The sequence below is a fragment of the Panthera leo genome, chromosome B1 (assembly GCF_018350215.1).
Source record: "Panthera leo isolate Ple1 chromosome B1, P.leo_Ple1_pat1.1, whole genome shotgun sequence".
Lineage (NCBI taxonomy): Eukaryota > Metazoa > Chordata > Mammalia > Carnivora > Felidae > Panthera > Panthera leo.
This window is the reverse complement of record NC_056682.1, coordinates 69,051,286-69,066,416: the sequence shown is the minus strand read 5'-3', so window position 1 is coordinate 69,066,416 and position 15,131 is coordinate 69,051,286. Positions and strand designations below refer to the sequence as shown.

The following is a 15,131-nucleotide window of genomic DNA, read 5'->3' as shown; positions in this document are numbered from 1 at the left end:
GTTCCCGCCATAATATGACTTGGGGCCATGTCTTAATAAAGTCACAATGGATGAAGCCAATATCTGCTATATAGGATACTAACCAATACTAGTGGTCTCATGAGGTAGATGCTCCCAGTAAACAGAGAGAAATACCAAAGTTGCAAATCAGGGTTCTGTGTACACTCCATTGTGCAAAACAAGGATTGCTTACTGGCAAGAACACTTAATCCACCATTTTAATAGTAGAGATCAGAAAGGAAAACGTGACAGAGTTTCAATTTCTACCATCTTTCCCTTACCTTTGTGAAATTTCAGCACATCATTATTTACAGCTAGTTTACTACAAGAGCCAGAAGAGGTATTTTTGATTACTTATATTCAGGGAAATACATTTGCTTTTTTTGAGTTTCCAAGAGTCCTTCTTTGAACAAGTCTAAGGGAATCCAGGTGAGTCACCGTTCACTGCTCATGAAGAAGCTAGGAGAGGCAGGGTTGGAATCTTACTTTTATCTCTATGACTCCTCATCAGAAAAACTGAAGATCTAACGCTATAAGGCAGATTAAGAAGCTGCTTTGAGTCAGGCACGTTCCTTCACCACCACAGCCTGTTGGGAGAGTTCTGCACCAGAGACTAAAGTTCTCACCGAGATTGGGTGGGACTGGATAGGAAAGCCAAGTCAAATACCCCTCCCTTCTCCAAATCAAATAACATCTATCCGTTGTTGATATCAGATTATTATGTGCCTTGATGGTTAAATATGTACTAGGAAAGCATTCTCTTGTTATAAAATAGCTTCTCTTAATTTTCTAAATCTATGTGGTGAATTCCATGTGTTTTTTAATTTCACAAGCAACTTTTTATATAACTACGGTATAGTGACCCAAGATGCTAAAGATCGAACAACTAAGGAGTTTAAATTAAAAACCAAAAAAAAAAAAAAAAAAAAAAAAAAAAGACGGAGAGATCTAATCGATATGGTAGAAACATGCCAATATCTTGGGTGTTGTGACATTCGAATCAGTCCTGTGAAACAGCAACCTCACGTCTTAAACCCTTCCCAGCGCCATGGGGTTTCTATAAACGAGCCCTTGCACCTGCACAAAGCCAGGACCCAAGTTCAGGGGCTTTGTCTCAAAAGAACAAAGATCGGCCCAGCTGCTCTCTCGCTTTCGAAAGAATGCAGCCACCTCCAGCCCCACGCGCCGCTCGCGGAGCCACGTCCCTCCCGCAGCCCACCCCGGCCGCGCGGCGACCGCCCCCGCCTCCTGGGCCCCTTTAAGCGCCGCGCCCGCCCCGCCTCCGCTCCCCGCGTGCTGGGAGCACAGGGCCGCCAGATCCGGGCCTCGCCTCCCACCGGGGTTACGTGAGCCCGGGGCGGGCGGCCGCCCGGCCAATGGCCGCGCCTGGGCGGCCGCGCTCCTCCCGCGCCGCCGCTGCCGCCGCCGCCGTGGGGCTGCGGGCTCCTCCCGCAGGAGATAACTGTCAGCGCGCGAGGCGGCGGCGGCGGCGGGCCGGCTCAGTCATATGACCGGCCTCCGGCGGCCCCGACGCCGAGCAGAGTTACTCAGCCGCAGCGGCCCCGCGCTCCCACAAGGCTGGGCGGCCGCGCCGCCGCCGCCGCGATGGCCCCGCCGCCGCGGCCGCCGCCCCCGGCTGCGCGCTGAGCTGCCGGCCCCCCGAGCGCCACGGCCGGAGCTGCAGCGGCGGCGGCAGCATCATGGCCCCGACCCTGCTCCAGAAGCTCTTTAACAAAAAGGGCAGCGGCAGCGGCGGCGGCTCGGCGTCGGCGTCTGCCCAGGGCAGGGCTCCCAAGGAAGGACCCGCGTTTAGGTGAGGGGGCGCCGCGAGGCGAGGCTGGAGCGGGACCGGAGTTGGCTTCGGTACCCGCCGGGGGAGGGAAGGAGAAGGGAGTGGGCCGCCCGGGACGTCGCAGCCCAGCGCCGGCACCGGGTCCCGGGCTTGTCATCGTGGACGCGCCTGATCCGAGTGTGGCTCCGAAACCTCTGTGACCGGGAGGGTCCTTTCCTCCCTTCCTCCGCTTCCTCCCTCCCTCTCTTTCCCCGCTACTCAGGGTCCCTTCCTCCTTGCAGAGAGTTCTCTTGTGTTCCTTGGGATTCCCAGGCGTGCGCTTGCTTGGCTGTGCAGACGGGAGATTCGCCCTGAATTGGGGTGAACCCCTTCCCGGCAGAGCCGCCTGGACGCCTCTGCGGGCGCTGCAAAGCTGTGTGCTGTCATTTTGAGGGCAGCTCCAACCTATTGTGTACGTGACAGTATTTTGAAGTTAGGAAGGAGCAACAGTCACGAAAAAGGCAACTTCCTTCCTTCTTGTTGTGTGTGACAAGCTCTCAAACGGATGAATGAAAGTGTGTAATTTGCACATCTTTTCGAAGGTTGATGCCGCCTGATGTATGGAAAGAGGGAGTAAACTGCTTTTATGAAATGGCTGAGGTTTTAATTTAACAATGCTGATGCACGTATTTAATAGATCCGACCTTGTGAACACACACCTTTGACTAATTGACAGTATTTATTGAGCGCTTACCATCTTAAATGCTTTATGGTGATTTCTTTCATTTATTTATTTATTTTTTTAACAACCCTGTGAGGTAGGTGCTATTTTAACTCCCATTTTACAGATGAGGAGACTTAAAGTCGGGAGAACTTCAGCAGCGTGTCCAGGATTCACCACAGTACAGCGGCAGAGCCTGCATTTTGACCCAAGCAGTTTGACCCCAGAATCCACTTTTTTAAATGTCTGCGTTATTCTGCGTTCGAGAGCTAACTTTTAGAAGATGACTTAGGATGCCCGGTGTTGCCTTTCAGCACACTTATGTTGGGAAGTTTATTCATATACCTATACCAGTTTTATCCAGCAAATTTTTAAATCGAGTATCCACTTCCATTGGTGACACGCTGCTACCGCTTTTTGGCCAGAATGTCTTGCAGAAGCAGTTTATTATTAAACAAGTTCAGAACCAGTATTAATAGACCTTTTAAGAGTTTGAAGTGAAACTTCCGAGTAAATTTTGGATTAAGTTTTGTGTTCTAGAGTTTGCTTTTCTTGAATTCCGTTCATTTAAAAACATAGCTCCTCGCTGCAGTTTTGTGAGTATTACATACCCGTATTTTGTGTTCCTGAAGTGTGTGTGGGTGTGGTGTTATTTGGAAGGTAAATCGTGAGGACTTTAAACTGCCCTAGTTAAATTCTCCTGTTTCCTTTAGGCCGACTGAATCCTTATAATTTGAGTAGGGAATCCCATTCCGTTCAGCACTTTGAGTACTACTGATGTCGTGTCCCTTCTCAGAATGGTAGAATTACTTCAGACCCAGAGTATGGAATTTCTTCTCTTCCCTGCAAGTAACCCAGACTCGACTAAGGGAACAAAGCCTGGAGAGAAAAGGGCATGTGTGTTACCAGTGTCTTTACTTTGGCAGCCCTTGTCAAGGACATTTAAAGCCATTTTAATGTTGGTGGAGATAGTGGGGTTACACTGTCACTGTTTCCTGTGCTCTCTGCCCAGTTGCCCACCGCCATTTCCTCCATCCACAAGTTTAATTGAGTGTATTTTGAACAAAAAAATTGTGGCTATATTTAGGGCCTGGCCATATTAGGGAAATTGATTCCCACTTTGTGGGAACATTTTCAGTATAGTGTTCTGATGTCCCATTGGTGTATAATGAAGAACACAAAAGTATGCCAAAGACTTTTTTTTTTTTCTTGACCTCGTTAGGATTTTCTACAAGTTTTTGAGGTACAGTTTTGAGATAGGGAGAATTGGAGCTCTCAGCTGAACGTTTCACTTGATGAGGCCCTTTAGCAGTGTCCCTGCCAGGGGTCATCATGGAAAAAGAAGTGAACTAGCAGATGTCTGTACAGACTCAGGAAGGTGGGGACAAATCAACCAGCGCACATCAGATCAACAAAGGACACCCAAGCAAGTCTTTCCTCCTGCTCTCTCCACCTAGTGTAACTCTGAGATGCAGTATAGCCCTCCTGGGAAAAGTCTCCTAGAAAATTTCCTGTAGTATAACCCTCCTGGGAAAAGTCTCCTAGAAAATTTCCTTTTCTTGCCTTGTGCTTCATTTTATTCACATTTTACGAAATAGGAGCTGGCATGTGCTTTTTGGGGAAGTGGGTGCCTTCCTTATACAGGGGATTAGCTGCCCTTAGGAATCCACTTTATATATGAATAGATTTTGAGAAGTTAAGCTAAAACCCTCAGGTTAAAAATCTAGTATTCCTAACATGAATTTATTTTTCAGGGCATTTAAATACAGTATGTAACTTGTAAATCTTGAGGATGAAATTCTGCTGAGGAATCCGGTAGACTTTTTGGGCAGTTTTGTAGCTTTTATTACATATTTTGGAGAAAAGCCTAAGTAAAATTAAGATCCAACTGTATTTATTAATTAATTTGTTGTTGTTTGTTTTAGAGTTTGTGGAAGCCTTTTTTTAAATTTTAATTTTAATTTTTGAGAAAGAGAGCGTGAGCAGGGGAGGGGCAGAGAGAGAGGGAAACACAGAATCCGAAGCAGGCTCCAGGCGCTGAGCTGTCAGCACAGAGGCCGACAAGGACTCAAACTCGTGAACCGCGAGATCATGACCTGAGCTGAAATCGGAAGCTTAACCAACTGAGCCACCCAGGCGCCCCAGTGGAAGCCTTTTTATATCTTTTCTCTTTCTGTCATGGACTTTCACTAGTTATTTTAAACTTTTCTCCAATTCTCTGAAGCTCTGCCTTTTGTCAAGTTTGCCCTTCATGTTACTCTTTACTCTTGTGCACTTCCTAGTCACTTCCCTGGGTTTCTTACTGTTCTCTCACCCCCTGGTTTTCACTCACTATAGTTGATGAAAGAGGAAATTTTCTGTCCAATCTAAGTAGCTAATATCATAGGTAGTTTTCAGATCTTCATGTTTTCTGGCATTCCATCTAAAAAGGGAATCATCACAGTCAAGGTTCCTTCTTAAATGCATTTTATTTGGGATCTCAACAAAAGCCCTTTCATAGCTTTGAGGAAAGAGACTTCTAGGAAAACAAAAGAAATCAAAAGAGATTGAATTTCCATGTTTGGGAGAAGTAGTTAGGAACAATATATGATTATGGTATCTGTGAAGTGTAAGCTCTATTTAAAGTTATAAAGTTCCATTATGGTCTTGAAATTTGAGAGTATCCTCTATTTGCTGGTCTTCAGAAAGCTTTCACTTTGAATTAGTTGGTACATAAATATTTATTTGAACAACTCTTTGTTCTAGAAAGTTAAAGTAGAACAAAAGGAGGTGATGTGTCTAGAGGTTCAAGTCAGGAATAAAATTGGGTTCCTGGTCACCTTGGATTTGAGATCAGCATGTTCATATAGGAAATTTTAAAAGCCAAGGTATGCCTGTATGCCCATTGACTTGCATATCTGGTTCAGGTTGGAGGTTTTATTTTAAAGTTTGTGTTGTTTTTGTTTTTTTTTTTCAATGTCTCTGTTAAATTAGTAGACCAGTCTTCACCTAAAATATATATGCAACAGAGAGGTGAAAAGCTCATAGGTTGTCAAATATTTTATTTTGGACCCGTTAGATGAAGTGAGTAAGCTTATATATCACCTGGGACATGAGGAATGAGTGGAGGCATTTCAGCTGTTTGGTAGCTAGCTATAAAATGCTAGAAGTAGACTCCATTTTTTCTCCCCTCCAGTCCTGAATATCTAAGGCCAAATGGCCTAGTTAGTACTAATCCATATTGTTCTGTTAGAACAAATTTAAGTAATCTGTTACAGGGTTAGTATAAGTATAATTTAATCCACTTATCATTATCAAATAACATCTGATGCCCATGTGCTTGTGGCTTTGGCTCCACCTGTACAAATCAAGGTAGGACACTCATGACACAGGACACAGATTATTTGCCAAGATAAATAAACAGCAAAGTACACATTGGACACTATAACAAGAAGATCATTGAAACACTGATAAAGAGTAAATCTTTACGTTAAGTAAGGCATTAAGAACTCACTGTTCTCATGTTTCGTGTGACTGAGGGTAGGAGTATAAATTAGTCTTCTCTTGGACAGAGGGAAATTACACAGAAGGGCTTCCTCCCCGCCCACTGCCAGCTCCCAGGATATATGCATTTCTAATGAGATTTTTCTGAAGTAGGGAGAATATTCTGGAGAAAACTCAGTGTAGTTCCACTGCACTCATTTTTAATGCCTATAACCTAAGACATGTGACACACATGGGACAAATAGCACTTTTGATTTCTTTTTTTTCTACTTTCTAAAAGTCTTCCTGGAAGTTTCCTTGCCTGCTGTTTTGGATTTATTGGCATACTCTTTACATCCTATCTCCTTGTCCTGAAACATGCCGTACACCGTTGGGGGCTGTTAGAGATTTTTGGCAGAGGTAAAGAAGGGACTGTTCCAGCTAATGCAGTGGGCTCTGTTAAAAGCACTTGGAAGACAAATGGAGGAGATCATTGATTTAGTCTTGCCTCAGTCACCATGTCGACATGGGCCTGAACAAGTCTCTTGATTTCTCTGGTTCTCAGTTTTATCATTTGTAAAGTCACAGCACCAGTCCTATGTCATTGGATTACATAGGTGGTACAGAGGTAATATAATGAGTTTGAAAATCTTTTTCGAAATAATCAAATGTGGTGCAAACTGATTTTAAGTATTACCAAGGAGCCTTTTAAGTCATGGAGTTGAGTATTATTCACATTCAGGCTTTTATTAAAATTAAACCATTTTTCAGAGACTTGAGATAGAACTGAAGTGACGTTTTTATTTACTTTTTTTTTTTTTTTTTTTACCTTGACATTGTTAGTGGTGACATAGAAACCCAAGTTTCAGAGGAGTGTTAAAGACACACAGCAGGCTGTAACTCAGACCTGGATAGAGGTGACTGAGAGTTCAGGAATATTTTTAGGAGTATGGTGTATTTGTTTTTCAGAATTATATGCTATTTTTCTTATCAAGAAAAAAATCTTATTTAGCTGAAGGGGGAATATTGTTAGGCAGAATGATACCGTTGCACAATGGATGATACTCTGCAGCAGCCAAATCATTGTTTTGTGTGTGTGTGTGTGTGTGTGTGTGTGCATGCATGTGTGTGTACACATATACATGCACACGTATACGTATATGTATACACACAGAAAGGAGTTCTCAGTATAAAAAGCAAAAGCAAGATACAAACTTACAGGGATAGTTTTTAAAAATAGGAATGTGATGGATGCTGCATGTACGGAAGAGAGCAGCCCTGCACACCAGCCGGTGGCTGCCAAAAGGGGTGGCTGAAAATTTAACTTTACTCTTCTGTGTAGGATTTTTTGTTGGATTTTGCTCTGATGAATTTGTGTGGCTTTTGTGGTTTCAATTATTTTAAATGTTGAATGCCTTTGAGTATTTTACACTGTGAGGTGGAGGTGTGTGGGGAGGGTAAGGATAATATTTGTGGAGAAGCCTGATTTGAATAAAAACTCTTTGTAGAAGTTTTCCTCTTCATTAAAATAACTGGTAGTTCCTGTTATTAAAAGTAATATGCAGTGAATTTTAATGTGCTTAAAACCTCAGTCCATTACAAGCCTCAGGAGGCCAATTTAATTGTTGGTATTGATAACTGTAGGCAGTATACATGTGCAAAATTTTTACTAGTTGGGCAGGGTCACTGCTTCCCCCACGCTTCAGAGTCCACTGTAATCTTCATCAGAACGGAGGTTAGGAGCTGCCTGCAGGTCTTCAGTTGGTGACTGAGAGAGAGCTCTAATTAAGATTTATTTGAAACGTGTTTAGAAAAAAGTGTCACAACCTTCTAGATGTGGGAGAACTTGGAGAAGTTAAGGGGCTGGGATCAGATATCTTTAAAGCTAAGATATGTATTATAATTTTAAGTTCTGAAATGTGAATTGGTCATGTTACACATTGTCATTTGGCTTAGTACATGGTATTGAAAGATGGGCCAGGCATGTGGTGTTGTAATGCATAGAGTATAGATCTAAAGAGAGCGTTGATTTTTGTCATTGTGGCTTAAGGTTGTGTTTCTCATGGCTTACTTGTGAGGTCAGTGTAAGGAAGCCACTTTGCTGTTTTGTTTCCTTGGCAAAGGAAGTTGTAAAAGATTGTCTTTGCGCTCATGAAATGCTTTGGCTGTCTGTGTGAACTCCTGGTGGGTGAATCTGATTTGGAAACTGGCACTGTGCTGATTTCTCCAGCCACTGTTTTTCTTGGTGTGGGCGAAAAGGAACAAATGTTTTATCCTGATTGTACGAGTCCCTTGCCTAGTGTGAATTGTTAGGACTGCACTATGAGGTCATGTCCTTGGCTGTAAAAGTAGTATGTCTTTCCCTTTTGCTGAAATATTTGGTGAGTTCCTACTTACCAAGTATTCTTTATCTCAGGTTTGTGAAAAATGATTATTATGTAAAAGAGGAAAAACAGGATGGACTTTTCCAGCTAACTGGGCATGTAATAGTGATTTCCCTCAACTCCACCCCGTCTGTAAATGGAACATCCATGACTCACTTCTCAGGGCCACACAGGCACTTTTGTAACCAGTGCTTGAATGGGAGGGTGGGATGGGGATGGAAGGAGATGGGCTGGCATCCCACTTGTGTTTAGCCAGAATCTGTCCAGCTGCCTTTATAATGGACTTCTGAAAAGGACAATGTGCCTTCTCACACACCATGCTACATATTTTTTTTTCTTATTCCATTTTCTGTTTGTGCCAAAATAATGCAATACATTAAATGCAATAAATGCATTCATTAATACTGTAACGTTGTGGGTAAGTGTTGTATAGCAGAGTGTTCTTTCTGTTACCTAAGATTTTGGTATTAGCATGGATAATCTGGATCCCTGATTACCATATTGCTTTCTCCTTAACTGTATGCCTTTCATTTATATATATTTAGAATATTTTTCTAATTATTTGTCCCCGTATTCTTGCTTGTACTCTAGAATTTGTGCCCAGCATAATGTTGTAAAGAGATATGTATACTGCTTAATAAAGCTGACCTTATCACCACACCTGACTTTTTTAAGTCATAAATGAGGACTTTTCTGTACTTGCTAGAATACATTTTTATTTTTTTAAATTTTTTTTTTAATGTTTTACTTATTCTTGAGAGAGAGAAAGAGAGAGAGAGAGAGCATGAGCGAGGGAGGGGCAGAGAGAGAGAGAGGGACACAGAATCCAAAGCAGACTCCAGGCTCTGAGCTGTCAACACAGAGCCCGACATGGGGCTCGAACTCACGAGCTGTGAAATTATGACCTGAGCCGAAGTCAGACACTCAACCGACTGAGCCACCCAGGCGCCCCTAGAATACATCTTTAAATAAGTGATCACTGGTGTTTGATTATTCAGTGATGTCTAATTGAAAATGACAACCAATTCATGCAAGGTCCCTAAGTGAAAGTATGCATGGGTGCAGTAGAAATTTATCTCCAGAAAGCTGAGGGGGACAGATTGAGAACCTACATATCTGGTGGGGACTTCAGTCTAGTTTCCAGCAAGGTTAGTTGCACGTTGGAAGTTAATGATTATGTAGCACATGTGAACAGCTTAAACTCTGTGTGTTTATGATGGAAATATTTTTTTCTAAGAAAATTGATAGTCCACGTATTTGAATACACCCTGGGTTACGTTGTATAATAGACATAAGTAGAAATTGAACAGGTACATGAATTTACTTGACAATTTAACATAGCAAGAAATAAACTTACAAGTGTCTGCTTTTCCTTGATTTAGGGTACTTGAGACCCTGTAATACTGAATGTAATTCTAAGTGCAGTACTGCCAAGATTTAATGGTCAGTTACCGTTGAATTTTATTTATTTGTGGCCTACTCTAACAAAAAAGTATGTGTGTGTGTGTGTATTTAATGTTTTGTCCCTGAAAATTTCCAGAGAATAGATTAACATTTAATCTAACAGTTTGACAAACAGAAAAAAAGAATTGGCTTACAAGTACACATGTATCAGTTAAGTTGCATCAAGTGGATTTTTGCATTTCATTGGATAAATTATGCTAACTAAACTTTTCATTCAGTTGTCATGGCAACCCTGTTTCTTCACAAGTTGAAGACAAGTTAGATGTTAACCTGCACGTTCCTGGAGAGATGAAACAGGTGTTGATTTAAGATGTGTTAGGAAGAGGCAACAAAATCACCAGTCTAATCTGTTCTGCCTTTTAACACCTTATAAATACTTCATACTGCCAACTCTCTCTCCCTGGTGTATCCTGAAGATTGGACATTTTCTTTTTTCTTACGTTTGAAACCATTAGGGTTATAGAAAAAAAATTGTGTGTTATCAGTTACCTCTTAATTGTCCTTATTTACCCAAGTCTTTTATAAAATATGATGGAGAAATAGTAATAAGATCCTGTAAATTTCCCACTTTATTTATTTGTGATTTTTTAAAGTTTACTTATTTTGAGAGAGAGACAGGGAGAGCAAGAGGGAGAGAGAGAATCTTCATCAGCACAGAGCCTGATGTGGGGCTCGAACTCCTGAACCATGAGATCATGGCCTGAGCCGAAACCAAGAGTCAGATGCTTAACTGACTGGGCCACTCAGGTTCCCCTAAATTTCCCACTTTAAAGCATATATTTGAAGTAATTGAATGAAACAAGGAAGTGTACATGCTATAGTTAGAGCACCGATATGGGAGTTCTTCTAAATCCTAGCCCTGTCATTGTGTCCATTGTGTCTGTAGTGCTTAATGTAGTGCGAAATGGTTGCATTTAATAAATAGCTGTTGAATGAATGAATGTATTTAAGAGTTTTGAAAACTGACAATCCTTAAAGATTCTCTGGTATTCCAGAATCGGATCTCTTGAAATAATAGTGCTTTTTTTGTAGGGAACTTCTTTCTTTATGTTTCTGGCATGCATTGTGGCATTGCTTAAAGGAATCTTATTTTATACAAGTCAATTTCTTTCTTCCCAGTAATTATATGAAAAATTTTCTGGTGTCAAAATCATAGGATAAATATTCTAAAGGGAACTGTCTTCTCTTCAAAAAACAAAAAAACAGCAAACACACACACACACCCAAGTAAACTAAAAAGACACCTAAGTAATATGTCTGAGACCCAGTTATAAAATCTCGTAGCTGTTGAAAGTAAACTATTGAAAAAGTATTATGTATTATGAACCTCTCAAATTATTAGCCATGTTGATAAAATGTAAAACTCTGTTCTATACTTTTTAGATTTATTTGAATTCTTGTGTGGCTTGGTAGAACTGAAATACATTATATGATGAACTTCACTCATTGTTTTTTTCATGTTTATGATATAGCACACTTAATTATAAAAACAATATTGGTATTTTGAACCCTACAGGAACTGTGTGCATGTTTCCATGAAGTAAGTACTTTAAAGAAAAGGTGGAATTATTTCTGCTTTCCATTTGAGAAACTAACTTAAAAATGGGTTAGAAATCTGGCATGTTCTTTAAGAAGCTCTTAACCCAGACTGATGTATAAAGATGACCTATTCTGTGTGAGGAAGTGAGCTATGAGTAAACACTTTTCCCAAGCATAACAGGCAATGACTATTTGCTTTAGAATGGTACACTGAATAAGTTAGTTGCTAGGGCAGAAGGAGGTCGAAGAGCAGGAACTACTGTCTCTGCCCAAAGGGTGAAGAAGGACCCCTGGTAGCCTCTTGGTTCTTTCTCAGTGTGAGGGTCTCCACAGAAACCCCGTGAATATTGCTGCCTGGCCCCTGCTGTGGGATTCGATACATTTCTTAGTGCCGTGTGTTCCTGAAAATTGTCTATAAATTATGATTTGACTTTGTTCAAGATTATGAATTTTAAATGCACCTGATGAAGAAAAATGAGACAATATAAAACGATACACATTGAAGTATAAACCTCTCACTTCACACCCCTGATCGCTCTTTCCAGAGGCTACCATTATTGTAACAGTTTCTTTTATATCCTTTCAGAAATATTCAATGCAAATATAAGAAAAAAAATACTCTCTTTTCGTTCATGCAAAATGGTAGTTGCCTGTATACTGTTCTGCGTTTTGCTGATAAGTTACCTCCTGTTCCATTGAATAAATGCATGTATCAGTACTTTAGTTAGTCCCCGTGGTTCTGTTTTTTTTAAGTTTATTTATTTGTTTTGAGAGACAGAATGAGCAGGTGAGGGGCAGAAAAAGAAGCAGAGAGAGAATCCCTAGCAGGTTCTGCACTGTCAGCGCAGAGCTGTGGGGCTTGAACTCACGAACTGTGAGATCATGACATGAGCCTGAACCAAGAGGCAGACACTCCACTGACTGAGCCATCCAGGCACCCCAAACCCTGTGGTTCTTAAATCTGGCTGGACATTAAAGTCATCTAGAAAGATGTAAATGCCCAAACTGCTCTCTCAGATCCAGATTCTGAGCTGAAGTCAAACGTTTAATCAACTGAGCCACCCCGGGGCCCCGGGGCGGGGGGCGGGGGGGGGCTTCCCATTTTAATTGTGGCAAGTAATAGATATTAAGTGTAAAAAGCTAAGTGATAATATGAGAAGCAGTGGACTCCTGGGCCAAATATCCAGTGTCAGATTAAGATGAAAGCAAACAGTAAGGGCTCTTTAATCTGAGCTGGTTAGGGGAGGCTTTACAGAGGAGATAAAATCTGATGGGAAAACAGTTTCCGAGAGATGAAGAGGAGGAAGATGATTTATCTTAGAAGTGTTCCTGGATTAATGAATGAACTGTTTGTTTTTTTGTGTGTTTTTTTGTTTTTTTGTTTTGAAATAAGAATGCTCCAGTGAGGCAAGATCCATTGGGACCAGATTGTGCAGGGCCTTGAAAGCATTATTAATTTTCAGTGTAAATTTAAGTATCCCAAAGAGACGATGAGGGGTCTTCAATCTATACCTTGAAGGTTATAGATTGTGTATACCTTGAAGGTTATAGAAAGTGTAGGGACTTTGTTATGGGTCTGCATTTCTTGTGTTCAAACCTGGCTCCCCCATTTACAAGGTATGCCACATCATCCTCTCTTGAAATTTTTTCAACTGTAAAATGGATGTAAAATCGCTTTTCATGTAAGGTTGTTATGAGGACTAAATATATGTCAGTTGTGTTACACAGTGCTTGGTACCTATCAGGCATTCGATAAATGGCAGCTCTCGGAACTCTCAAGAGACTTAAATATAATGTCTCTCCCCCCAGTTTCTCTAGCTACTTCCCTGTATTAATCCCATCTCTTGAGCATCTCCAGACTGTAGGGAGATAGCAGGTAGCTTGTCGTCATCAAAAAGTGGAGTTCCTTCTTTGAAGGCATTCGGGGAGCCACTACAATTTTGAGTAATGGATTGGTGAAGCGTGTTGCTCAGCACAGGGACCTTAACCTAACTTTTGGTGCTGGGATCCAAGTTAGTGCAGTTTTACTGTGTATGATATCAGCAAGCAGAACTTATCTGTATGTATTTCTTAGTCTTCCCGCTCTCCCCCAGTCCCAGACCTCTCATCTCCAAAGGGAAAAGCCTTAACACAAGCCAGTAACATCATGCTCCCACCTTTTATGACTTTCTTCCCAGCCTGTGACAGAACCCATGCTTGGTAAACCTATCAGATATAGTTATCTGGGTTTTGCTTTTTGTTTTTTTGTTTTATTAAAACTTTAGTGGTTTAGAGCAGTTTTAGATTTAAATAAAATTGAGGGGTAGGTACAGAGATTTCCCATGCAGCCCCTGCTCTCACGCACGCATAGCCTCCTTCATTATTGTCATCGGTGTAGTACATTTGTTGCCAAGGATGAACCTACACTGACCCATTATATTCACCCAAAGTCTGTAGTTCACTTTAGGGTTCACTGTTGGTATTTTAGCTTCTGTGAGTTTGGACAAGTGCATAGTGGCATGTATCCATCCTTATAATATCACACAGAATATTTTCACTGCCCTAAAAATCCTCTGTGCTCAGCTTGTTCATCTCTCTCTCCAGCCCCAGATATCTCTTTTTGTATCTCAGGACCTCTTTTTTTCTTTTAAGTAGTTTCCTGATAGTTCTGCTTCTTGTGTTGATTAATTTTCCAGTCATTGGTGAAAAGCCAGTTTTGGCCGTGTCCTAAAATTCCAGATTTACACCCAGGAGAGGAGTGTGTGTTTGAAGACTAGCTCAGTTACTCATGATAAGTCACATTTTTTACAAATGGAAAGGGGGGTGCTGGGAATGGGAAAATGAGGAAACAAGAAAAAGGAAAAGCTTTTAATTGTCCAGTAATCTTATGAAGTGCCAAGTACTGCCCCTAATAGTTTCATGCAGTACTAGTTTAGATAATGTGCCAAGAGAAGTGTGCAACCTCTGCTCGTTCCAAATAAAGCTATTAAAAAGCAGCCTAGTTCCAGTAGGCGCAAACTCAGCACTTCATAATTTGTTCGTCATTGTGTCTTCCTTCTTCCAGTCTTCCCTCCTTCAAGTCCAGGGTGTGCTGGACTTTGATCTTCCACCTGATTACCGTGCTGTACTGCTCTTTGGATTATTCCGAGTATTGAGTTTTACAGCTTGGACCGTTAAAGTCAATATTGTGTTGAACGCAACAGTAGCTATGTGAGTTCTCTTGAGCTTGCCTTGACCTACTAGCATGTGAAGTAGTTGTTTAAGAGGAAGATTCTTTTCAGAATTGTGTCATAATTGGCACTTGATTGTCAGAATTGTTTTTTTAATGTTTACTTTTGAGAGAGACAGACAGAGCATGAGTGGGGGAGGGGCAGAGAGAAGAGGGAGACAGGATCCTAAGCAGGCTCCAGGCTCCAGACTCTGAGCTGTCAGCACAGAGCCCAACACGGGGCTCGAACCCATGAACTGAGAACCTGAGCCGAAGTTGGATGCTTAACCAACTGAGCCACCCAGGCATCCTGATTGCCAGAATTGTTGTGGTCCAATCAGCAGACCATAGTAAGTAGGTAATTTACCTTGGATTAAAGTATTGCCATGATGTCAGACCTGTTCTCCTTCCTTTTATTTTAGAAACCTTTATGTGTAAGGCACTAGGTCTCTAGTACCTCAGAGATACTTTTAGTGGAGGAGGGACACAGTAATCCGCAAGGAGAAAATAACAGGGTCTCTCTTCTCCTTCATAACAAATCCTAAAGTATTATTCATCCATCAGTTATCACCTCTTTGTTTAGGAGACTCCCCTTTTCTTCCC

General features: G+C 41.5%; 1 protein-coding gene across 4 annotated transcripts in view; it reads left to right on the top strand.

Moving 5' to 3' along the window:
- Positions 1–1,614: 1,614 nt before the first annotated feature.
- Positions 1,615–15,131, top strand: part of FNIP2 (folliculin interacting protein 2) — a 131,572-nt gene continuing 118,055 nt past the window's right edge. Inside the window, exon 1 of one of the 4 annotated variants that reach the window (XM_042935170.1) lies at positions 1,615–1,813. In XM_042935170.1, the coding sequence (XP_042791104.1) occupies positions 1,701–1,813 (113 nt within the window). In that variant the 5' untranslated portion in view covers positions 1,615–1,700. Of the gene's footprint in view, positions 1,814–14,785; positions 14,879–15,131 lie in introns of those variants that run through there. The other 3 variants (XM_042935168.1, XM_042935169.1, XM_042935166.1) reach the window with 3 other exon arrangements.